This window comes from Balaenoptera borealis, assembly GCF_965194805.1.
Source record: "Balaenoptera borealis genome assembly, chromosome: 18".
NCBI classification, from domain to species: domain Eukaryota; kingdom Metazoa; phylum Chordata; class Mammalia; order Artiodactyla; family Balaenopteridae; genus Balaenoptera; species Balaenoptera borealis.
In genome coordinates, this window is record NC_138877.1 from 4,687,328 (window position 1) to 4,712,887 (window position 25,560).

Genomic DNA, 25,560 nt, shown 5'->3' on the forward strand with positions numbered 1-25,560 from the left:
ACACGTGCCCAGGAGGAGTTTGCACGTACGACTCCCGCTGAGCGGCGTGATTACCAACGGGCTGTGCTTTAAGTTAGTTTGAGTTGTGTATTTCATCTGTGAAGTTGGCAAATACTTGAAAGCCACAAGCTACTGTTTTCTGAAAGCTTCTTTGCACATGAGCCTAAAACGTCTGTATTGAATTTGGAAATTGTCCAATAACTGCCCTTTTAATGCAGCGAAATGTAGATTACAGCTGTTTCCTCTGGAAAGACGCATGGAGTCATAACTCCTCTCTCTTCTCCTCCAGAGTGTCCCCTCTGCAGAAGTCGGAGATAGTGGAGGTGGTGAAGAAGCGGGTGAAGGCCATCACCCTGGCCATCGGGGACGGTGCCAATGACGTCGGGATGATCCAGACGGCCCACGTGGGTGTGGGCATCAGTGGCAACGAGGGCATGCAGGCCACCAACAACTCGGATTACGCCATCGCACAGGTCAGTGGTGTGGTCGACCCGCCGTCCCGTCTTGTCGACAGGGTCCGCTGGGCATGAAGGCCTGGCTGGCGCTTGACCTTCAGTCCAGCCCTAGACCTCTGCCACCCCTTTGGAAGCCGCATGGAGGAGAAACCACCAGTGTATTTGGGTTTCTCTGTTGCCTCGATCTTGTGCAGTTACGAGGCCCTGTCCTGCGGTTTGGGTTTCCTTTCCAGCTGTGGGGCAGGCTGGGCTTTCTGTTGTCCAGGTGAGATGTCATTCCTGATAGATGGGTCTCAGTGATTTTATAATAATAATCTCTTTCCCTCAACTCTGCATCTCCTGCATGTCCCGTGCCCAAGGATGGCTGTGCTCATAGCATCCGTTCTCTGCAATTCCTATCCTGATCTCCCCTCTTCCAGAAGGTGCTGGAACCCTCTCTCATCAGCTGTTTAAGGTCAGGGGGAGTCAGGGATTCACAACCGCTGCCCTCCGGGGCTGTGTCCAGGGCTGTCCAGGACCACTGCTGTCAGGTGAAGTGCCTGGAGCATGAGCCCTGGGTTTGGGCGGCAGTTCCGCTGCGGTCAGCAGCACAAAGCCTCTGGCAGTTCGGCCACATCCAGCCCGTTCCTCTCTGGACCGTACGTTTCAGCAGAGGCTCCTGACATCCTTAGTAGTGCCTGTCCCAGCAGCCTGAGGCTGAAAGAAATGTCCACTCCACAGTGACAGCCCAGAAGTGAAGGAAAATAGCCGACCTCCTGATCCCTGGGGTGCATATCTAGACCGTTGATGCTGCTTGACCGTCAGGAAAATCTAGACATCGCGGAGAGCACAGACTGTTTCCTCCTGTCTCTGGGTCACAGTGTGCTGGGATTCAATGCCTGCTCGTTGGCTAGAGTTCCCTCGTATTCCTCCACTGTTCAGTCTTTTGAAGAATGTGTTAACCTAATCACGCGAACACAGTAAGAATGGCTGTTTCCTCCTTCAAGGTGAAATATGGGGCTGCATCTGAAACGTGGAGGAGCTTGCTGCAAGCTGGTCCTCTGCGGCTTTGGGAGCTCCACCTCCCGGAGGGGGGCCGTGCCTTAGATCCCATCTCCAGTTCCCTCCCAGCTGGTGGTTGTACAAACACAGGGAAGAACTGCAGGATCCTCATGGCTCCGAAAAGGGCATGAAATCAGCCTTGTTCCTTTGTTGCTTTCAAGTAAATCCTCAAGATGATCGCTGAAGTCGGTAGGAAGAATGAATTCCGATTTTACAGGTGGGGAAACTAGGGCTCCTTCACAATAGGTGACCTGCCATGGGTCTCAGCCCCCAGGGTCAGAGAACAGCGGGCCTGCATGTGACCTTGGGGGACCAGCCCCGCACACCTGCCCAGTTACTTTCCCGAGTCAACTACTCCAAGGCCTGTGGGACTCACGCTTCCTGTAGTCTGTCAGCAACTGTAGATGTTATACACCCCAGCGTTATTAAATACTTGAGTTATAGCATCATCTGGCTGGCAGGGATCTTTAGAGATTTCCTAGGAGCTCCAGGCAAATATTTGTCTGTCTTTTTCCTTCAAATGTCTAGGGAAGGGAGAGTCCATGACGTGCTTTATTGAAACTGTACTAATAGGATGTGGGATCTGGAGCAATTGGTCTCTTTAGATTATTAAAGGCCAAGCAAAATTAAAAGCAAATCAAAATCAAGGAAGGGCCGAGAGGGGAGCAGGACTTTGTAACTCTAGTTAGGGGTTTTCTTGCCCGTCCAGCATAAGTCATCTCTGCCAGAGGAGCTGACGGGTGGCCCCATATGGCACCATCCCTCCTGCCCGCCGTCCTGTTCACGCTTAGGCAGAGATCCCGTTATTCTGGGGCTGCGTTCTCCTTGCCCTACACCCTCTCCACCCGACAGTATGCTTCCTCTGCCTTAATCACTAGGTAGGAAATGCCACAATTTGCTGAATTCCTTTAGCTGAAGTTAATAAAATAATCAATGTCTTTGGTTGAAGTTAACGCCTTGCCCTTGATCTGTTTATTTTCACGTGGACGAATACATTTTTGATCGGGTTTTCGAGAACGTGCCCTGGAGAGTCGTTCCGGAAGGGAAGAAGTTAGCTCAAAGACTTGTCCTTGGGAAAATGATGAAGTCGGCAAAGCTCTGGTTCTCTTTCTTCCCCACTGGCCCGTGCTTCTGTCCGCAGGAGCGGCCCTGGGACTGCCGGCCGGCCCCTGTCTTGCTGCTTTGCTGTGCGTGGGCCGCCCGTGTAGCATCGAGTCTCCAGCCCTCGGCTGCCTGCTCTCCTCGGGAGAGAGTCATTTGTGCCCCCTGCCTTCTTAATGTTTTTTGAGAGACCTCATGAAAACAGCATTTCGATTTAGGATCTGTTTTTTTTTTTTTTTTTTTTCTGGAAAGAAATCACTGTAGCGCCAAGCCAGCGCCTTCTGGATGATTCCAGCAGATGTTCTCTGTACCCATTGAAGGCTGAACAGCAGGGGGTCCAGGTCAAATGCAAACTTCCTTTTTATTTGTTTCGCTAGTTATTTTATGATTCCCCGTTCCCCTCTGGAATCCTTGATGAGCCTTTATGGAGAGTTTTATTTTTCCATATGTACCTACTCCTCCCATTTTGGGGTCTCATTCAGCTTTTCGAGCAGCACGTAGATGAGACATCTGCCTTCCCCGATCTGCAGGAACTCGCCGAGATGCGATTCACGTGGGATTGAGCCCCTGTTCTTAGCGCTAATGCAAACTATTGCATGCCTTCCTCTTGAAAAAGTATTTTTAAAAAGATACTATATTTTCAGGCAGCCTTTCTTTTCTACAGATAGTTCAATATAATCTCAAAAGTCATCTGGAACGAATACGAAGTTTACAATAGCAGCAGGATTTCTCGTATCTGTGGATGTTCTCACTCCGACCTGGTTATCTCTCCTGGGAAAGTAAACAGAGTTTGAGTTTGTGGACTGCCCTACGACTCAGAACAGGAGTTAAGGTTTTAGTTCAAGGCAGCCAAGGAAGGATTCAGCACCAGGCGAGGCCAATTGAATATACTGTGAATTTAAGCAGAGCTGCACCCACAGACGGTGCATACACGCCAGAGCGCGCCCAGGCTACAACCCCGAAAAACAACCCATTTCCCTCCCTCCGGCTCCTTGTTCACACTTTTTGGGGACCTTTGTGAAAGAGGACACAAAGAGCAAAGCCAGGCTAAGGGGAGGGGAGGCTGAGGAGATATGATTGGAGTGGTGACCCCCTGCCACAAGGAGGATTCAAGTATTTTATTGGAATATTGCTGAATATTTCAGACTGTGAGAGCTAAGCTGTTACATCACTCTCAACTTAGTAGCAGCTGCCTGTTGGTGTTTGTTTGGATGTATCCATCCAAACTGCATCGCACTCCAGCGAGAGGGGCTGTGTACTTGTCGGGAGGCCACAAAAAGGGGAAGGACATGGGTATAGAAGTGGAGGGCAGAGTGTGTGTCTGCGTCTGTGAGTCTCACTGTCTTTAAGCTGCAGGCTGGCAGCGGAAACAGGTCGCGCATGTATGTGCATCCCTTCTTTTTACAAGGATACTGGTGCACGGGTGTCCCTGTCCCTTGTTCCTGTTGTCATCATAAAACCTGTGATTCAATAGAAGCATCTGATTCCCACTGCTCTTTTCTTCCAGTTCTGATTGGTCACCTTCTTTTAATAATTAAGATCCTAAAAAAGAAGTTGCATAAATAGATTATTCACAAGAATAGCCATTCGAAGTCCAGCTGTGTGTTCGGGGATAATAAAAATTCTGTAGATTTAAGAGGAGACTTTAGTCATTCTCACCTGGCCTGAAAGCTCTGCCTTTAGAGGGAATGATGTTCCTGGGTTACCTGCAGAATCTGAGCCCCACTCCCTACCGGTCTTCTCCTCCAGAGGACATTCTGTGATTCTCCTTCCCAAGTGATGGGCTCTCTTGGACCCTTTTTCTTTCCTTTTTCAGTTTTCCTACTTGGAGAAGCTCCTGCTGGTTCACGGCGCCTGGAGTTACAACCGGGTGACCAAGTGTATCCTGTACTGTTTCTACAAGAACGTGGTGCTCTACATCATCGAGGTGAGCAAGGGCTGCTTCTTCCTTGAAGAGGACAGCCGTTAGGTAATTAGGTCATTTCAAGGAAGGATTTTGTTCAGGGAAAAGTACAAAGATACTCCCCTGATGTATCGAGACCTGTGACACACACAGCCTCTTTGAAACCGGGGACACCTTCCAGGTCCAGGTTCTCGGGATCAAAAGCCAGGAGTCCTGGGATGCCTTCTCCACACTGCATGCCCTCCTCCCTCTCCCCAGCGGACAGACGGACAGGGGAAGGCCCTCCTCTGCGTGTCCCTCCTGCTGTCACTCATACCCTCCTCCCCCAGGTGGCCAGAGCTTGGGCAGCAGACGGTGGCTCCTTTCTTGGTGGGCACGGAGACATTCCTAGGCAACCCATCTGTTTTTATCTTTACTCGAATGAAAGGGTTTCTGGCTGGATGTCTCATGGAATCTGCCGGTTTCCTGAGCTTTCATTTATTGCTTCTGGGATATTTGGATGCTGCCACTTCAGCAGGGAGGATGTGGGATTGAGTGGGAGGAAGCCAGGAATGTAATTAAAAACCTCTCAATGAACTCATTGAGTTGTCAGCCTGTTTTTCAAGATGCTGATTCAGTTGTAAGTGAAATAAATGTGCTGTCTGGAGGAACTAGCAGGGTGGATGGGGCAGGCCGAGGGACAAGTGGAAAAGGCGCTTCATGTTTGGTCCCGGGGGGACCACCAGCCACCTCGTTCCTCCTTTTGAAGAATAGCTTTGCTATAAAGGCGTGGCCGTCATGACTAAGAGATTTACAGACGTGTTTCCGAAAGAGGAAGCAGGCAGTCACTCTATGGGAAAATAGAAAAGCAATGGTCATTGTGTGTGGTGCTAATATCTCCTTCTATTGTGGGTTATTTTGTGTCTGATTTCTCAACTCTTGGCAGAAATAATAACTGAGGCATATATCCACTTTTTCTGATGTGGTCCCTTAAAATCCTCAGCTCAGATCATTGAACAGGTGGTTTGCTCATGGAACTGTGATTAACCATTTCTTTACCAAATTGTCTATTCCTTCCAGTTGAATATGCAGGTCAGACCTAGAGGTTCACATCACTCACTCTCTAACTAAACTCCTACCAAGTAATTTTCCCAAGTTGCACAGGTTGTGCACTGCACAAGGCTGCCCAGCCAAAGCGGTCAATAGGGCTGAAACATAGGAACACCTAGAAAAAGATAAGCATTTTTCTAATCTGCACAAAGGGCAGCCCCCTTGCCTTGTCTGTTCGCCTTGTGCTGCCGTGTTCACCTCAACCCACTCCGAGTAAGAACTTTGCGATGTTACACGTAATGGACTTTGTGGTTTCTGTCTTCTTTCTGTCCACATTTTTACAATTCCCTTTAGGCGCTTAAAGATGTTTGCCTCCCACCCCGGGGCATTTTTTTCGTCTGTGATAGGAGTCACTCCTGAATGTCACTTGGGGTCGTAGATAATTAGTGCTGTGGACTGAAGTGACGAGCATTGGAGTCCCTGTCCCACATGGCAGCCCAACTTTCACGGGCTTTTTCATCTCCTGGAGGTGCTGGCTTCAGAAGATTTCTCAATAATCTGGTTCTCCTCACAATCAGCACATTACAGATAGTCTAGACTTCTTATCAAGACATTCTCCATGAAGCCCCAACCCTTGAGCTTTCCAGAGCTTCCTTGGGGGCCCTTCTTAGTCATTCACACCTACTATCTTGCCTTTTTCCTTTTTTTAAAAAAAAACTTCAAGTGGGCTGAGGCTGCGACGAGTACAGTTTCAGTCTGTCTGAAAAATGCTGTTTGGAACGTTTTCAATTCTGAAAGTGCTGGGCGAGTTCCTTACATTAGTATTTCAGTTGTGGCCAAGCAACAGGGATTAAATGGTCTTTTCTAAACAGCCTTTTAAACATTCTTTACAAGATGAAAAATGAATGAATGAATGAATGAATGCATAAATAAAATGTCTCCACTGATTCATGCCCAATTTTCTCCTTAGTATTTCTGGGCGATCTTAATTTTATTTATTATTTATTTGTTTGTTTGTTTATATTTTTTGGGGGGGTGTTTCAATTTTGTTTTATCTTTTTTTAACATCTTTATTGGAGTATAATTGCTTTACAATGGTGTGTTAGTTTCTGCTTTATAACAAAGTGAATCAGCTATACATATATCTCCATATCTCCTCCCTCTTGCGTCTCCCTCCCACCCTCCCTATCCCACCCCTCTAGGTGGTCACAAAGCACCGAGCTGATCTCCCTGTGCTGTGCGGCTGCTTCCCACTAGCTATCTATTTTACGTTTGGTAGTGTATACATGTCCATGCCAGTCTCTCACTTTCTCACAGCTTACCCTTCCCCCTCCCCCATCCTCAAGTCCATTCTCTACAAATAACTCAATTTCGTTTCTTTTTATGGCTGAGTAATATTCAAATTAATATTCAAATTTCAAATATTCAAATAGTATTCAAGTAATATTCAAATTTATAACTACAAATAACTCAATTTCGTTTCTTTTTATGGCTGAGTAATATTCCATTGTATATATGTGCCACATCTTCTTTATCCATTCATCTGTTGATGGACACTTAGGTTGCTTCCATGTCCTGGCTGTTGTAAATAGAGCTGCAATGAACATTGTGGTACATGACTCTTTTTGAATTACGGTTTTCTCAGGGTATATGCCCAGTAGTGGGATTGATGGGTCGTATGGTAGTTCTATTTTTAGTTTTTTAAGGAACCTCCATACTGTTCTCCATAGTGGCTGTCTCAATTTACATTCCCACCAACAGTGCAAGAGGGTTCCCTTTTCTCCACACCCTCTCCAGCATTTATTGTTTGTGGATTTTTTGATGATGGCCATTCTGACGGGTGTGACATGATATCTCACTGTAGTTTTGATTTGCATTTCTCTAATGATTAATGATGTTGAGCATCCTTTCATATGTTTGCTGGCAATCTGTATATCTTCTTTGGAGAAATGTCTATTTAGGTCTTCTGCCCAATTTTGGATTGGGTTGTTTGTTTTTTTTGATATTGAGCTGCATGAGCTGCTTGTAAATTTTGGAGATTAATCCTTTGTCAGTTGCTTCATTTGCAAATATTTTCTCCCATTCTGAGGGTTGTCTTTTCATCTTGTTTATGGTTTCCTTTGCTGTGCAAAAGCATTTAAGTTTCATCAGATCTCATTTGTTTATTTTTGTTCTTATTTCCATTTCTCTAGGAGGTGGGTCAAAAAGGATCTTGCTGTGATTTATGTCATAGAGTGTTCTGCCTATGTTTTCCTCTAATAGTTTTATAGTGTCTGGCCTTACATTTAGGTCTTTAATCCATTTTGAGGTTTTTTTGGTGTATGGTTAGGGAGTGTTCTGATTTCATTCTTTTACATGTAGCTGTCCAGTTTTCCCAGCACCACTTATTGAAGAGGCTGTCTTTTCTCCATTGTATATTCTTGCCTCCTTTGTCAAAAATAAGGTGACCATATGTGCATGGGTTTATCTCTGGGCTTTCTATCCTGTTCCATTGATCTGTATTTCTGTTTCTGTGCCAGTACCATACTGTCTTTATTACTGTAGCTTTTGTAGTATAGTCTGAAGTCAGGGAACCTGATTCCTTCACCTCCGTTTTTCTTTCTCCAGATTGCTTTGGCTATTCGGGGTCTTTTGTGTTTCCATACAAATTGTGAAATTTTTTGTTGTAGTTCTTTGAAAAATGCCATTGGTAGTTTGATAGGGATTGCATTGAATCTGTAGATTGCTTTGGGTAGTATAGTCATTTTCACCATGTTGATTCTTCCAATCCGAAAACATGGTATATCTCTCCATCTCTTTGTATCATCTTTAATTTCTTTCATCAGAGTCTTATAGTTTTCTGCATACAGGTCTTTTGTCTCCTTAGGTAGGTTTGTTCCTAGGTATTTTATTCTTTTTGTTGCAGTGGTAAATGGGAGTGTTTCCTTAATTTCTCTTTCAGATTTTTCATCATTAGTGTATAGGAATGCAAGAGATTTCTGTGCATTAATTCTGTATCCTACTACTTCACCAAATTCATTGATTAGCTCTAGTAGTTTTCTGGTGGCATCTTTAGGATTCTCTATGTATAGTATCATGTCCTCTGCAAACAGTGACAACTTTACTTCTTCTTTTCCAATTTGGATTCCTTTTATTTCTTTTTCTTCTCTGATTGCTGTGGCTAAAACTTCCAAAACTATGTTGAAAATAGTGGTGAGAGTGGGCAACCTTGTCTTGTTCCTGATCTTAGTGGACATGGTTTCAGTTTTTCAACATTGAAAGTGATGTTGGCTGTGGGTTTGTCATATGTCGCCTTTATTATGTAGAGGTAAGTTCCCTCTATGCCTACTTTCTGGAGGGTTTTTATCATAAATGGTGTTGAATTTTGTTGAAAGCTTTTTCTGCATCTATTGATATGATCATATGGTTTTTAATCCTTCAATTTGTTAATATGGTTTATCACATTGATTGATTTGCATATATTGAAGAATCCTTGCATTCCTGGGATAAACCCCACTTAATCATGGTGTATGATCCTTTTAATGTGCTGTTGGATTCTGTTTGCTAGGATTTGTTTGAGGAATTTTACATCTATGTTCATCAGTGATATTGGCCTGTAGTTTTCTTTCTTTGTGACATCTTTGTCTGGTTTTGGTATCAGGGTGATGGTGGCCTTGTAGAATGAGTTTGGTAGTGTTCCTCCTTCTGCTATATTTTGGAAGAGTTTGAGAAGGATAGGTGTTAGCTCTTCTCTAAATGTTTGATGCAATTTGCCTGTGAAGCCATCTGGTCCTGGGCATTTGTTTGCTGGATGATTTTTAATCACAGTTTCAATTTCAGTGCTTGTGATTGGTCTGCTTATATTTTCTGTTTCTCCTGGTTCAGTCTCGGAAAGTTGTGCTTTTCTAAGAATTTGTCCATTTCTTCCAGGTTGTCCATTTTATTGCCATAGAGTTGTTTGTAGTAATCTCTCATGATCCTTTGTATTTCTGCAGTGTCAGTTGTTACTTCTCCTTTTTCATTTCCAAGTCTATTGATTTGAGTCTTCTGCCTTTTTTCTTGATGAGTCTGGCTAATGGTTTATCAATTTTGTTTATCTTCTCAAAGAACCAGCTGTTAGTTTTATTGATCTTTGCTATTGTTTCCTTCATTTCTTTTTCATTGGTTTCTGATCTGATCTTTATGATTTCTTTCCTTATGCTAACTGTGGGGGTCTTTTTGTTCTTTCTCTAATTGCTTTAGGTGTACGTTTAGGTTGTTTATTTGAGATGTTTCTTGTTTCTTGAGGTAGGATTGTATTGCTATAAGCTTCCCTCTTAGAACTGCTTTTGCTGCATCCCATAGGTTTTGGGTCACTGTGTTTTCATTGTCATTTGTTTCTAGGTATTTTTTGATTTCCTCTTTGATTCTTCAGTGATCTCTTGGTTATTAAGGAGTGTATTGTTTAGCCTCCATGTGTTTGTGTTTTTTACAGATATTTTCCTGTAATTGATGTCTAGTCTCATAGCGTTGTGGTTGGAAAAGATACTTGATACGATTTCAATTTTCTTAGATTTACCAAGGCTTGATTTGTGACCCAAGATATGATCTATCCTGGAGAATGTTCCAGGAGCACTTGAGAAGAAGGTGTATTCTGTTGTTTTTGGATGGAATGTCTTATAAATATCAATTAAGTCCATCCTGTTTAATGTATCATTTAAAGCTTGTGTTTCCTTATTTATATTCTGTTTGGATGATCTGTCCATTGGTGAAAGTGGGGTGTTAAAGTCCCCTACTACGACTGTGTTACTGTCGATTTCCCCTTTTATGGCTGTTAGCATTTTCCTTCTGTATTGAGGTGCTCCTATGTTGGGTGCATAAATATTTACAATTGTTCTATCTTCTTCTTGGATTGATCTCTTGATCATTATGTAGTGTCCTTCTTTGTCTCTTGTAATATTCTTTGTTTTATAGTCTATTTTGTCTGATATGAGAATTGCTACTCTAGCTTTCTTTTGATTTCCATTTGCATGGAATATCTTTTTCCATCCCCTCACTTTCAGTCTGTATGTGTCCCTAGGTCTGAAGTGGGTCTCTTGTACATAGCATATATACGGGTCTTGTTTTTGTATCCATTCAGCCAGTCTGTGTCTTTTCGTTGGAGCATTTAATCCATTTACATTTAAGGTAGTTATCCATATGTATGTTCCTATTACCATTTTCTTAATTGTTTGAAGTTTGTTATTGTAGGTCTTTTCCTTCTCTTGTGTTTCCTGCCTAGAAAAGTTCCTTTAGCCTTTGTTGTAAAGCTGGTTTGGTGGTGCTGAATTCTGTTACCTTTTCTTGTCTGTAAAGGTTTTAATTTCTCCTTTGAATCTGAATGAGATCCTTGCCAGGTAGAGTAATCTTGGTTGTAGGTTTTTCCCTTCCAACACTTTAAATATGTCCTGCCACTCCCTTCTGGCTTGCAGAGTTTCTGCTGAAAGATCAGCTGTTAACCTTATGGGGATTCCCTTGTATATTATTTGTTGTTTTTCCCTTGCTGCTTTTAATATTTTTTCTTTGTATTTAATTTTTATAGTTTGATTAATGTGTCTTGGCATGTTTCTCCTTGGATTTATCCTGTATGGGACTCTCTGTGCTTCCTGAACTTGATTAACTATTTCCTTTCCCATATTTGGGAAGTTTTCAACTATAATCTCTTCAAATATTTTCTCAGTCCCTTTCTTTTTCTCTTCTTCTTCTGGGACCCCTATAATTTGAATGTTGGTGCATTTAATGTTGTCCCAGAGGTCTCTGAGACTGTCCTCAATTCTTTTCCTTCTTTTTTCTTTATTCTGCTCTGCAGTAGTTATTTCCACTATTTTATCTTCCAGGTCACTTATCTGTTCTTCTGCCTCAGTTATTCTCCTATTGATTCTTTCTAGAGAATTTTTAATTTCATTTGTTCTGTTGTTCATCATAGTTTGTTTGCTCTTTAGTTCTTCTAGGTTCTTGTTAAATGTTTCTTGTATTTTCTCCATTCAATTTCCAAGATTTTGGATCATCTTTACTATCATTACTCTGAATTGTTTTTCAAGTAGACTGCGTATTTCCTCTTCATTTGTTAGGTCTGGTGGGTTTTTACCTTGCTCCTTCATCTGCTGTGTGTTTCTGTGTCTTCTCATTTTGCTTAACTTACTGTGTTTGTGGTCTCCTTTTCACAGGCTGCAGGTTGGCAGTTCCCTTTGTTTTTGGTGTCTGCCCTCAGTGGCTAAGGTTGGTTCAGTGGGTTGTGTAGGCTTCCTGGTGGAGGGGACTGGTGCCTGTGTTCTGGTGGATGAGGCTGTATCTTGTCTTTCTGGTGGGCAGGACTGCATCCGGTGGTGTGTTTTGAGGTGTCTGTGAACTTAGTATGATTTTAGGCAGCCTCTCTGCTAATGGGCAGTGTTGTGTTCCTGCCTTGCTAGTAATTTGGCATAAGGTGTTCAGCACTGTAGCTTGCTGGTCGTTGAGTGGATTTGGGTCTTAGTGTTGAGATGGAGATCTCTGGGAGAGCTTTCACCATTTGATATTGCATGGAGCTGGGATGTCTCTGGTGGACCAATATCCTGAACTCTGCTCTCCCACCTCAGAGGCTCAAGCCTGACACCCAGCCGGAGCACCAAGACCCTGTCAGCCACACGGCCAATGTCATGTGGATTGTGGAGGGTCTGGCCCTGTGATCCAGTTGTTTATATTCTCACTCCAGCTGCTTATCCAGCAGAGCCTTCTCCCTGCTTGGCACTTTTGTGGTCGTGCTGCCTTTCTGAGGCTCAGCTGGTATCACGTGCAGATTCCCCAGGTCATGTACATCTCTGATATTAACCTAAGCTTTACTGCCAAGTCTCCAGAAATCTCCGAAAATAACTAGCTTTTTACAACAGCCATTACCTCCAGGCTTCTTCTCTTCTCTCTTCGGTGGAGGCTTCCTGATCTTAATTTTAAAACCAAGAAACAGAATCCTTGGCTGAGTGCAGACAGTTCGAGCATTCTCTCAGACAGCCTCTGCCGTTGCCGAATAACCTCTGTGGCATCAGCGTGTGCACTTCAAGTAGAATTCGAACATGGGAAAGTACTACTTGTACGCTGTTTTAGTGTGTTTTGAGCTGAAAGATCAAAGATTGTTGTAATTTGATTTGCTCATTTGCAGTGAATAGTGTTACGTTCTAAGGGTTATCTTGTAGTTAATTACTTATGTGAGAATAAATTAAGTATATTATGTGTTTTTCTGAACTGGTTTTGTTGTAACTCAAGGAGAAGCCCTTTGTGATAGCCAGGACGTTCTCATCTCAGACGCCCTCTGATATTCTTAACTAGCAGTCATTTAAGAACACAAACTTAAAATAATATGCCAGCTGAAAAAGGTATCACGTGTGCATACATACGTGTATATAGTCTTAGCCATTAGTATGAAGCTCAGTATATGATTGAAATTAGCCATAAAGATGGTACGGAGAAACTAGAGCCTATGATGTAATACTGTCCATGCACTTGGTGTACTAACCTATAGAACCGGACTTCTCTAGAGAGGGAATGCATGATGATACTCTCACTGCAATACAAGTCTCAGTCTGAAAGTCCTTCCACCCCCAACTCCCTTATGTGTATTCTTTTCTGACTTTTCTCTCTGTGTTTATAGAGATGTTTACATATACAGACAAATCAGTGTTTTACACACACGTCATCCTGTTTTGTAATACATCCTGTAGCTCGTGTTCTATTTACAGTGTATTTTGGAATCATTTCCCATCACTACATAGAGATCCATCGCCTGGTGTTTCACACCGTGGTGTCCTACGACCTGTTCAGCCCTTCCTGTGTTGATAAACATTCAAGTCATCTCCAGCTTCACCCACAAAAAGCCTTGTGGAATTACAGCTTTCCCTCTAACCAGGCCATAAATACTCCACCAAAATGATGTTGATCTAATTAGACCATTTTCACTGCAGTGCCATGAACATAATACATGCTCAATTCATGTATTATTATCTGTACTACACGTTCTTTGTTGCTGACAGCTCTTACTTAATGCTTGTGTGGTGTGCCATATAAAATTTATTCAGGCCAAAGTAACCATTGGTTCAAGTGATTAAAAAATAGGAACAAAATGATAGAATCAGTGATTTCATAGTGGCCCTATTAATGGTAAAACTAAAAATATATTCCATCTTTGTTTTCCATCCTCTCTGCTACTACCTTAATTTAGTACTTTTTACCTGGATGATAGCAGAGACCACTAGCTTTGCCCATTCAAACATCTATAATGAAGCCAGGATGAGCTTTCTGAAACATACATCTGACCAGCTCCAGTGCTTGGCACATTGTCTGGAGCATGGGTGCCCCAAAATGTGGGCAGTGAGTGAGCGAATGAATTCCACTACTCTCTTCAAACTCCTCAAGGGTTCCTGTGTCTTTTGATAAAATCCCATCTCTCCCTCGAGCCCCCTGGTGGTCTAGACCCTGATGGTCCACACTACATCTCTCCTATTTTGTTTTTAATCAGTGTTATTGAAGTATAATGAATATACAGTAAGATACACCATTTTTAGGTATACAGTTCCATGAATTAAAACTGGGTTTTTATCACTAGAAACTAACTGGCAATTTTCTGTCTGCCTTCCCGCAGACGATGACAAACAAGAATGTCACAGAGAGTTCTGTGGATGGACGGTGGTGATGGTTGCACAACAGTGTGAACGTACTTAATGCCACTGAATTCCACACTTAGAAATGGTTAAGATGGTAAACTCTATGTGTATTTCGCCACCGTTTTTTAAAAATGCTAAAACGTTAAAAAAAAGAATGTCACAAGCACTTGGCTGTTTTGGTCACCTTGAGGGAAACAAAAAGTGCACATCAGCTCATTGAAGGCTTGAAAGACAAACTTTGCATGTAGTTTTGCTTTGTATTAAAACCAATTAAATGCTAAGTTTAGTGGCTGTGACCAGATGGACCGTATTTCTCAGAAGGTGAAACCTTGTTGTGAGGCTGGACTAAGAGGCTGGCCAGGTGGGTGGGACTCCTTGTGTGTCTGCATTCAGGCCAGGAAAAGGAATGAAATTAGCAAAGGCAAGGAGGTAGGGGTACCGGCGTGGCCAGAGGAGGGGCCTGAAAACCAGATAGGAGCTTTGTTGCTTTTGGAGACTGGGATCCCTTTTTCATTCTGGAATAGGCAAGTTCCATAGTAAAAGCAATTTCAGAAAATGTGTCTTTCAATACGTCGGGCACATGGTAAGCAGAGACCTTTAATGTAATTTTGTAGTTTTAACCTGGGGCATAAATCATGGCCATTATGATGGTGAGAAGTTGGTGGTTCCTAATACAGAGAATAACCATGACACGTAGATATCGATGTGAAAAGAAAAATGGGAATTTTATACCATTTAGAGTGTCTACTTATTTTTGGCAACATATATAAGAAATTTTAATGTTTTCCTGGGGTCGTTAAACTGGTATGGGATACAGGCCAGGAGATGGGATGCATATTAGCCTAGAGGTCTGGAAATATTATCCCTGAAATAGAGATTTAAACCATCGCAATTTGGGGTCGTGGGATCCAGATGAACAAGACGGAGCTCTGGCTCTTGGGGGGGACACAGGTGAGAACTCCCCCCACTCAATACCATGCTGGGCGCTGGCTTCCAGGAAGATGCTTGAGGTGAGATCGATCAGAAGGGGTAGATCCTCCCTCACAGCTGGCGAGGGTAGGGGCCTCGGGTTTCCAGGATGAAATGAGTTAAGACCTGAAAGATGAGGAGGGGCTAGAAGGGAGGGTTAGGCCTGTGTACCAAAGAGAGCCCACACCTGCCTTTACCATCCCACCCGCTCTGTTTATTCCAACTCTGTGAGGGGTGTCAGGAGTCGTGGGCAGGGTAAACAACAGGGAAAACGTGCACTTTGCTGGGGTTTTACGTTTCAGCGGGAAAGCGGCTGCAGAACTAGTTAGACGGGGGCTTAGGACCGGGCTCTCAAAGCCTAGCTGGTCGCTGCTGGTCCTTAGAGCTGGGAGGTTGTTAGCAAAAGGCGAGGGGGAGGGGTGACGGGGAGCAGCCGTCAGAAAGCCGGAGAAGGCTTAGCGGTCTGGAGGGATTCCCCTACCAGATACCCGAGCACTTTGAACTTTATAAAAATAGACTCTTAACTGCTTTTCACAGGTGACAATATATGCTGTTTTTTTTAAAATTTTATTTATTTATTTATTTATGGCTGTGTTGGGTCTTCGTTTCTGTGCGAGGGCTTTCTCTAGTTGTGGCAAGCGGGGGCCACTCTTAATCGCGGTGTGCGGGCCTCTCACTGTCGCGGCCTCTCTTGTTGCGGAGCACAGGCTCCAGACGCACAGGCTCAGCAGTTGTGGCTCACGGGCCCAGTTGCTCCGCGGCATGTGGGATCTTCCCAGACCAGGGCTCGAACCCGTGTCCCCTGCATTGGCAGGCAGATTCTCAACCACTGCGCCACCAGGGAAGCCCAATATATGCTTTTTTAATGATGTTTTCGCAGCTGCTTTACCTAAGAGGATCGTTATAGAGCTCCAGTATTCTGAAAAAAAGTATTTATGCATGGATGTTTTAAAAATTGAGTCTCTAACTCCATAAACTGTTTAAGCCTCCCTGGAATTCAAAAAAAAAGAAGTGCAAGTCCAGAAACAAAATTGATGCAAAGGACTCATGGGGCCCGCGCGAACTTTGAGAGCTCTGCTGGGTGCGTTGTTGCAGGCGCCCGCTCTTCCCCTCCACCTGGTGCTGTGGCAGAAATAAACGACTCAAATCCAGCAAGGGGTCCAGCTCATCACATCTGCGCTAAAGCTCACAGATTCCAACTCGCTCCCCTGGCTAAAGGCCCTCCTGCTTTCAGAGATGGCACTGCACAGGTTAGTACCGGGTGCTTGTCTATTCACCAACTCAGTGGCCCAGGCAGGACTAATGACACAGTGCTCAATAAACAGGTAATCAGTTGAGCAGGTCTTCAGTAGAGGCCAGCCTCTAGGAATCTATTGGGCTTTTGGGGTTCATGGGTTTTTTAATTAATTTATTTATTTTTTGGCTGTGTTGGGTCTTCGTTGCGGTGCGCGGGCTTCTCATTGCAGTGGCTTCTCTTGTCACGGAGCACGGGCTCTAGGCGTGCGGGCTTCAGTAGTTGTGGCTCGCGGGCTCAGTAGTTGTGACTCACGGGCTCTAGAGCGCAGGCTCAGTAGTTGTGGCGCACGGGCTTAGTTGCTCCGCGGCATGTGGGATCCTCCCAGACCAGGGCTCGAACCCGTGTCCCCTACATTGGCAGGCGGATTCTTAACCACTGCACCACCAGGGAAGTCCCTGCACGTTGTTTTGATAATCTTTTGTGGGTCACTTGTCAATTTGAAAATTGCTTTTTCATAACACTAGCTATTAACTGGAAGCTTTACCTCCTCATTAGCCTCAGCTAATTGGTTTCCCTTATTCCTTTGAAGGTATTTATTAGTAAGGTATGCCGCTGTCCTGTTTTACAAGGTATGATGCACATGCACAGAATTAATGCTTTTTAGTGTACAGCTCTGTGAGTCCTAACAAATGCATCACCACACTCAGATACAGAGCAACGCCATCACTCCCCATACCTCCCCCAGCTCCCTTTGTATCGGCCGCTACCCTCACACTCAGTCCCTAGACATGACCGTTCTGGCTTCCGATGCTATAGTTTTGCCTTTCTTAGAATGTTGTAGGCATGGAACTGGACGGTGTGTGGTCTTCTTATGCTGGCTTCTCCTCTCAGCGTAATGCATTTGAGAGTTGCTGAGAGTATCAGTAGTTGATTCTTTATGGCCGAGTAGTATTTCTTTATACGAATAGGGTTTCCCATGGTTGGGGAGTTCTGGAAATCCAATCCCAGTGGGTTGAGAACCAGGGACCAGGAGGTCAGTGAACTCCAGGTAATATCATAGCTTAAGGCAGGGCTGGAGTAAAGTTTGACTAGGATGACACTGGCCATAATAAAGCAAGATGACGGTAGTGGACAGGTGCGTCAGCCTGGCGATTGCCTTCTGCTTAACCCCTCCTGGGGCAGAGGAAGGCCAGGAGCCCACAGACCTGTCTTCCTGGAGCCGCGCTTCCATCCGCTGTCTGGCTGGTGTCCATCAGCCGAGGGCGGCAGCATCACGGCCGTGGCTGGGGGCTCCCCCTGCGGGCTTTGCCTCCAGCTCAGGCCATGCAGGTTCGGGCAAGCCTCCGGGCCACTCACAGCCTCCGTGTCCTTCTCTGTAAAATGACAATAAGAAGGTACAGACATCCCGAAGTTGGTGAGGATGAAGTGGAGTCACATTGGAAAGTCTTTAGCGTGGTGTCAACAATGCAGCAAGCTCTCACATCAGCCTTTAGCATCCTTTTAAGGTATTTCATGTTTGACAACCTTACAGGTCTGCTGGGGTTATGGGCATGAGGCTCTTCTCGTCCCTGCTCCCTCCCAGAACAGGAATCTAGTTTTCTAGTTCCCCCTCTGCCTGAAGCCTTCCCGGGAGGAGGTGAATCTTCCCTCACTGCATCTTCAGACGCTCGGCCCTGAACGTAGCTCTTCTTATGTAATCGTCAACTCTGCAACTGTGTATGATCACTGTAGAGCAGAACAACCACGATTAAATCTGTCAGGTTAACTGGAAGTTTGCCTGCTTCCTGTCTGTGCATTGTTTATAAATGATGTGCTAATAAATTAACTGTTTTCCAGTAATGTGGGCCCTTGTCCATAACTGAGAAATAATTCTTCTAACATCATCTGTGATCTTATCTTCTCCCCTGACCTAGAGCAGCATTTTCAGATTTCATTAAGTAGCCTGGACCCCTTGGTGCTCACACACTCTGCTCGAGTTACATCAGGAGCGTTTAAATGAAACATTAAGACTCGTCCCTTAAAACTTCAGCCTCTCAGCAGTCCACTCTGCTGGAATTTGCTGGAAGGAATCCACTGGAGAGTGGAGATTTGCCAGTTTCTTTCAAATCCAAGCCCTCTCGTGGTGACTGAAGGCTGCTCTCCAGGCTCTAATGGATCCAGATGCCTGTCTGCCTGCCTGCTTTAGAGGCCAAACTAGCACTGCCTCTAAGTGCCTACTGATTGCCTGAAAGCACACCTTCCTTTCTCCTGGTGTATAAACCGGGCGGGAGCTGTGGTGTTAACAGAGATCATGTCAGTGCTTTCAGGTGGGTAAAGTGCTGCCTTGATCTTGGGTGGTTTCCAGCTATAACCTTGAAGTATCCAGGAGTTCTGTCAGTTACACCTGCCTTCAGGGCGCTTTGAAATTCACCTGCTTTGGGACACTCCATCATGAGAGCAAGCCACAATGAGATATAACCTGGCCACCAGTATGTGTTGGTATGAAAATGGAAAATAAGTTTTCCTGGGTTCTTACTGCTGTTCTTGATGCTGAACATACTTTAAATCTATAAAACTTGGGTGTGTTTTGTATATCCTGACTTTTTTGGTGGGGGAGGAGACTTGCCAGAGAAATTTAACCCAAAAGGCAGTGCTGTAAAACATTCCTGTGCTATTTGATAGGTCATGGTAAAGGCCACTGGGATCCGTTCATAGTATCATTAGCTGACGTATAACGTGCATTTGACTTAGTAATTGTTTCTGGAAATGTTAAAAGCTCATGTTGAGTATTTGCAGGATCTTGTTACTTTATCCCCGAGTGTATCTGAAAAGACTGATGGAAGACTCACCATAGGGAAGTTATACAGCAGCTTTGGGTTTTTCTTCCCACCGGAATCCCACCAAGCCCTTGTTTTAACACAGGTCTCCTGGGCCATCTTTCTAGCAGTTCCTCCTGGGATAAGCACTGCCATAGACTCACAAGAGCCGCACATGCCCTTGGGGGGTTGTTTTTCCTTCCTTTTTCTGTTTGTGTGGTCTGATAGAAATCTGTCTGTGATGGAAATGCCCTGGGATTCCTCCCCCAGGAACCCTCATGAGATGCCTCTTCCTGCATCTCTCCTCCTTGTCGGCTACTTCCTGTAACCATAGCTAGTGCCATGGTCACCCTGCCTCTAGCCCTAGTCTACATAGATAGGAGTCATGACTGAGGATTCTGCTGCTTCTCCTTTTTTTTCCTGTTTCTATAGCATCTGTTACAATGTATAACCCCACAAGGGATATCTGCCCATATCAAAAAATGCTTATCAGTGGTTTCTACACAATGAACACAAATGGAAAAAAAGAACCCTAAATTCTGTTTAAAACAGCTAAGTCTTTGTTGTTGCCGATTAAGTTGGTAGAAGGAATTCTAAAGAATAAAATTAAAATGATATTGAAAATCAAGTTTTTCTGTCTACGATGTTACGAAAATATGTTTCTTAAACATTAATAAAAAAGATATAATATTTTAAATGAACTGAAATGTACTAAAGCTATAAAGTCAGTGTGAATAAAAAGGAAGATGTTCCCCACTCTTGGGTAGGAAGAAATATGTACACACACACACTGAGACATACACATATGTACATACGTACATATCACACACATACATATGCATACACATATATCTATGTATATCACAAAGTGTCAGACCTCTTCTGCACCCACTTTTGTGACATAACAGTATATCCCAAGAAACTCCCCCACATAATGCTAGAGGGCCTCCTCAGTCTTTTTCAATAGCAGAGTGTTCAGTTAGGTAAGTAGTTTACTTAACCAGTCCCCTATTGATGGACACTTGGGTTTTTTCCAACTTCAACATTTTGCTTCAACAAATTATGCTGCAGTGCTGGATAAGTTCCCAGAAGTGGGACTTCCATGTCAAAGGGTAGATGCATTAATAATTTTGATAAATACTGGCATTTTCCCTTTTTAAAAAAATTTCTAGCAGTTCTTTGTATTCTGGGGAGATTACCCCGTTGTCAGGGGCATGAGTTGCGATCATTTTATTTTTCATTGTCGTAAAAGACTGGAATCATCTTAAACCATTCACTGCAGGTAGGGATCCCTGGGAAGGAGACTCTGAAATGGAGTTACCTTGAGGGGTGTTCGTTGAGTTCAGCGTCTATTGATGGGAGGGATGGAAGCACGAGGAAACTGACTCAGGTAAACGCGTGAAACCCTAGGTCAGACGACTGGCCGGGGCAAAGCGGGGAGGAGACCATGGACCCCTGCTCTTGGTAGAGCCACAACTGTTCAGGCTGCTTCTTCCAAGGACGGCATCTTAGAGGAGACCACGGCCCAGGAGAAGTCATTCCTAAAGAAATGAGTTGGGAGTAAGCCAAGTAAAACAAGGATGGCTTCTCTAGGAAGAGGGTGTGCAAGTGAGTCTGGAAAATTCTGAGTAGCTCTGAAGGGTTGAAAGTCGGGAATGAAAGAAATGTCCTGAAAGGCAGTCGGGGAGAAAACTGGGGTGACGTCAGGTAAGCCGTGGATGCAGGTGGCTCAGGGTATTTTAAACACAGTAGCGGTGATGGGATGAGATCTGCACTTCTGAAAGATTGTTGTGGTAGCTCTTCATCTTGGTGGCTCATAACAGAGCAACAGATTGTATTCTCCAAAGAGGGCTCCACCAACGTGGCTTACGTCCCGTAATCTTCATACAAAGATCTTCTGTCACTTCGGTACTGAGCAGTGGCGGCTGTGTTTCCTTCCCCTGATTCGGGGTGGACCCTTGTAACACCCTGAAGCAGTAGATGTTTCTGAGTCCACGCTCGTACTGCTTGCTGCGAGACAGGCTAATCAATCGAGAGATGAGTCGCTGGGGCAAGGAATAGGGACTTTATTCCCAAAGCCAGCGGGCTGAGAATTTGGTGGCCTGGTGTCCCAAAGAACCATCTTACTTGAGTTGGAACTCAGGCTGCTTTTACACTAAAAGGGGAGGAGTGTGGCCAGTTGTTGCCAACTTCTTGGCGGCGGAATCCTTTGTTCTTGCAGCTGTCCGTATAGGTCAGGTCACGATGTTCCTGTAAACCTCCCACAAGACAAAAGTTATTCTCTGTTCTGCAACTTTTTATCTCTATATGAATGGGAAAGTATGATACCTTCAAAGGTCAGAGCCTTGAGAATGGACTATCCTTTATATTTCAGGCTACAGGCAACATTCTTAACTTGTAGCCAAAGCAATAGAATACAAAGGTTAAAGTAAAAGAAACAGATCCAATATGGAGTCAGACTTGTTCTTCCCTATTACATGGGCACTAGGTGACTTCCAAGGGTAGGGCATAAAAGGGACACCATCCTTGGAACCCAACTGTCCTGTTGTAGGAAGACCAGGGCACACGGACAAGAAACACAGAGCTTTCTGGTCAACAGTTCTCTGAGGCCTCGGCTGCTAGCCACACACCAGTGAGTGAACTTCAGAGGACTCCAGCCCCCAGCCGATGCCAGGGCAGCAGAGACGTGCCCCCTGCCCAACCCGACCAGGTGCAGATCTGCGAGTGGCATTCACATCATTCTTCTTTTGAGCCACTAAGTTTTGGGAGTAACTTGTTTACTTACCGCAATCACTGGAACAAAATAGCTGTGCTGATTTTGATTTTAATTAATGTCCCGTCAGGCCAACAAGTTTCTTTATCTCTGGCATCATCCTTGCCTGTGTTTTAATGCAACAGATAGAGCTGGCATCAGAATATTGGTTCTATACCTTATAAACCTGGGGAACATCTGACCAAACTAAACTTGGTCTCCTTCACGACAGCCGAATCCTGGGGAAGTAATGCACGCCCTTCATATGTGCATATGTGAAGGGTACCAGGGCATTTTCTCCTGTTCTGTTTTCTCATCCCTGCGAGGTTACATGATTCAAAGGTGTTGGGGCCGCAGTTTGCTTATGTACCATTGGGCTGTCAAAGCTTCATATTCCTCATTATTTTTGAGTTGTGAGAAAATAGTTAAAATGCTCATATTTCTGTACATTTTCTTAGCCTTCAAATATGAATATTATAGTAAATCATAAACCATAACTCAAACATGCAAACACCTTCTGTGCCCACGTTTAGCATATTTAGTCAATTTCTTTTCTGTCCCCACTCAATGACAGCTGAAGGAATTTCTTTAGGATGACAGATTGTCAGCACATTGACATAGATTGTTTTAGATGTATATTTTTAGGGGGAATGAATGATTTTTCAGTGAGCTTTTCTCAGAAATATAATAATAGGGAGAAGGATTGTTATTCCATGTGTCAAACTTACAGAATTTTTTTTCCTTTTTTGGGGTTATGGTCAATCCAACTGGTAATTATTAACAAGTATTTTAGGAAAGAAAAAGGAAATACGGAGTTTGCTGAAAGACATTCTCACGTCTACAAAAATAGACCTGTGGATAAATAGTAAAGAAGTCATCTCAATCTTATTGGCTCAAGACAGAGAAAAAATTTTTTAATACTTTAGAATTGTTTCTGGTCCTTTATTGTATCTTATTGCTTGGATAATGTGTGGGGAAAGGAACTGATCAAAACTTGGTAGATAGAGAGGGCACTTCTTTACATTTATTTGTGAAATTGAACTAAAATCTGGAGTTGGTGGGACAGTATTTCCCTAATGTATCTGTTCTAAGAATTGTGATCACTTCGTGAGATCCTGTGTGGTTTACTAGGATAAGGGGCTAAATTGTGTGGTTATGTATGACCCAGTTACTACCTGGAGGTTCTGGAAGTTGTTCGGGAAGCAGGTTGTGTGGTGGTTTCTGCCTCTGAATGTTTGGGACCATCTCGTTGTTTTGTACTGCACAAAAACGTCCCCTGCCTTGATTCCTTTTAAACTGGTAAGATTTTACAGGAGAGATCTTTGAGGACACGGCCCAGGGAGGTGAAAACACCATAAAATGGATGAAGAAGGTAAATTTTGTGTAGAGGAGAAAGCAGTTTTAATTTTTCTCTGGAAAATAATTAACAGCTGCTAGGCACCAGGAGTCCTTCAACAGCTACCCACCAGCAGTGTAGGTTCCTTGGTGGGATCATTAGTGGAGCTTTTTCCTGTGAATCCAGGAACGTCTTGTGGGAATGTGGATCTTGCACCACAGAACTCCAGCTCCGGATGCCTGATCTGCACCCGTGAGATCTCAGGTCTCCATCACCTGCCCTGTACCATCCTGACCCTGTCCTGGCTGTCTGAGCAGGAGACTTTGTCCTACCCCTTAATGGAAAGAGAGGCCCCGGGGCCCTATTACCTCATTGGTTGCAGGAATGAGAGAGGCCTGGAGTGGTAATTTAAAATAACGATGATAATAAATCGAAGAAGAATATGAAAACAAAACTACTAAAACATACTTGCAGATACAGGTGCCATTCACAGCTTTGCTTCTGACCCCAAAACTGTACCCCTTGGCTGAGTTGTGCCCTCAGTCTTAGCCTGCCTGTGTCAAATTCTTCTTTTTAGGGTAATGTGGGTGGGAAACCTTTTGGCACTTTATTTGCAGTTACTGCCCCACTATAAACCTGTATTTAAAAATATGATGACTGAGCATTTGTAATGACCACGAGAAAGCTTTGTTAAGATAAATAATGGTAATTTTTTATACCATATAAACTCAGCTATGCAAATATATGTGCATATAAAGAAGACTAGAAGGGTAAATATTAATATATTCCCATACTCAATATTTGAGTAAATGTATGGATGATTTTTCTATGGGTTTTACAGACATTTTTAAATGTTCTAAAATAGTATGTTGGTTTTATATGCAGAAAAATGTCATTTTAATGTGTACATGTGTGAATAGATGCTCTAATGAAGAGGGTTAGGAGAAAGACAGCCAGAAGTTATAGCTGACATGCATATTAAAAACAAAATCACCCCAAAAATCCATAGATACTAAAGTAGGCCATGGCGGCAAAAATTAGGCTGTTACAGGGAAAGTATCACTTAGGGCATCTTATATTGTTACAGTACCTTTTGCTGTCAGTAATACATATTTATTTACTAACAGTTTTCACCAAAAGATAAATGCTATGAAGTAGTTTTTCAAAATGGCCCTTGCCTTGGCTGGGTTTCATGAGCTCTCTTCAAGGGTCTCTAGTGGACATTAGGTAATTTATGCCTCTGCATGAGTTGAGTTCTAAATGCACCCAAATATAATAATAAAAACTTGCCATGGTGAGGGGTAAACAAAACAGCTGTGTTGTAAAACCTATTTCAATCATTAATTTTTTTAAAAAATTATTTATTTATTTATCTTTGGCTGTGTTGGGTCTTCGTTTCTGTGCGAGGGCTTTCTCTAGTTGTGGCGAGCAGGGGCCACTCTTCATCGCGGTGCGTGGGCCTCTCACTGTCGCGGCCTCTCTTGTTGCGGAGCACAGGCTCCAGACGCGCAGGCTCAGTAGTTGTGGCTCACAGGCCTAGTTGCTCCGTGGCATGTGGGATCTTCCCAGACCAGGGCTCGAACCCGTGTCCCCTGCATTGGCAGGCGGATTCTTAACCACTGTGCCACCAAGGAAGCCCCTCAGTCATTAATTTTATCTCGCTTTTTGAGTGTCAGGTACAGTGTTCATCAAATGTGGACATTGTACCCAAGGACTGTTTCGTTCCCATTTCAGTCAGCTGTGTTGCCTTCTGTTGAGTTCTTCTCTGTTAATTTGCTCCTTTTTGGCTTTAAAATGTGCTTGTGTATTTAAAAGTTTATATTGATACTTAGTGGTAATTGGTTATAATAATCAGTGGTGAGCTTTAATCCAAATAAATTGAAGGAAACTATTTCATCTTCAACTATATAGACTATTAATCAAGCACATATGCGTATTTGACGGGGAAATTTGATGTGTAGGTCGTCTTACTATAGCTTTTATTCAAGATCTATTTTCTACTATGTCTTTAAGTGTTGGAGGGCCCAAACTAGTGTTATTTGATGGCTTGAGTGTTTGAGAGTAGAATATCAAAGGACGTATTAGCTGTTTCAGTGCCACTCACAATAGCACATTTTTGAAGTGCTAAGGTTTGTTTAACATCCCATACTGAATTCATAAAAAAAAAAGAAGTAATGGTCTTGATATTTAATTATAATCAAAAGAGAGAAGCACTGTAGCGTTCACAGATTGATTCTGTTAAAGCGTGAATGGTCGTCCATGGGAAGGGAGTCTTGGTAAATCTGACCTATTTAGAGATACATGAGTCCTAGATG

General features: G+C 43.6%; 1 protein-coding gene across 3 annotated transcripts in view; it reads left to right on the forward strand.

Moving 5' to 3' along the window:
• LOC309615431 (phospholipid-transporting ATPase IB) overlaps positions 1-25,560 on the forward strand; it is a 537,980-nt gene that overhangs the window by 326,288 nt on the left and 186,132 nt on the right. For all 3 annotated transcript variants that reach the window (XM_082365034.1, XM_082365032.1, XM_082365033.1), the window contains exons 26-27: positions 290-473; positions 4,414-4,524. In XM_082365034.1, coding sequence (XP_082221160.1) covers positions 290-473; positions 4,414-4,524 — 295 coding nt within the window. The remainder of the gene's footprint in view (positions 1-289; positions 474-4,413; positions 4,525-25,560) is intronic.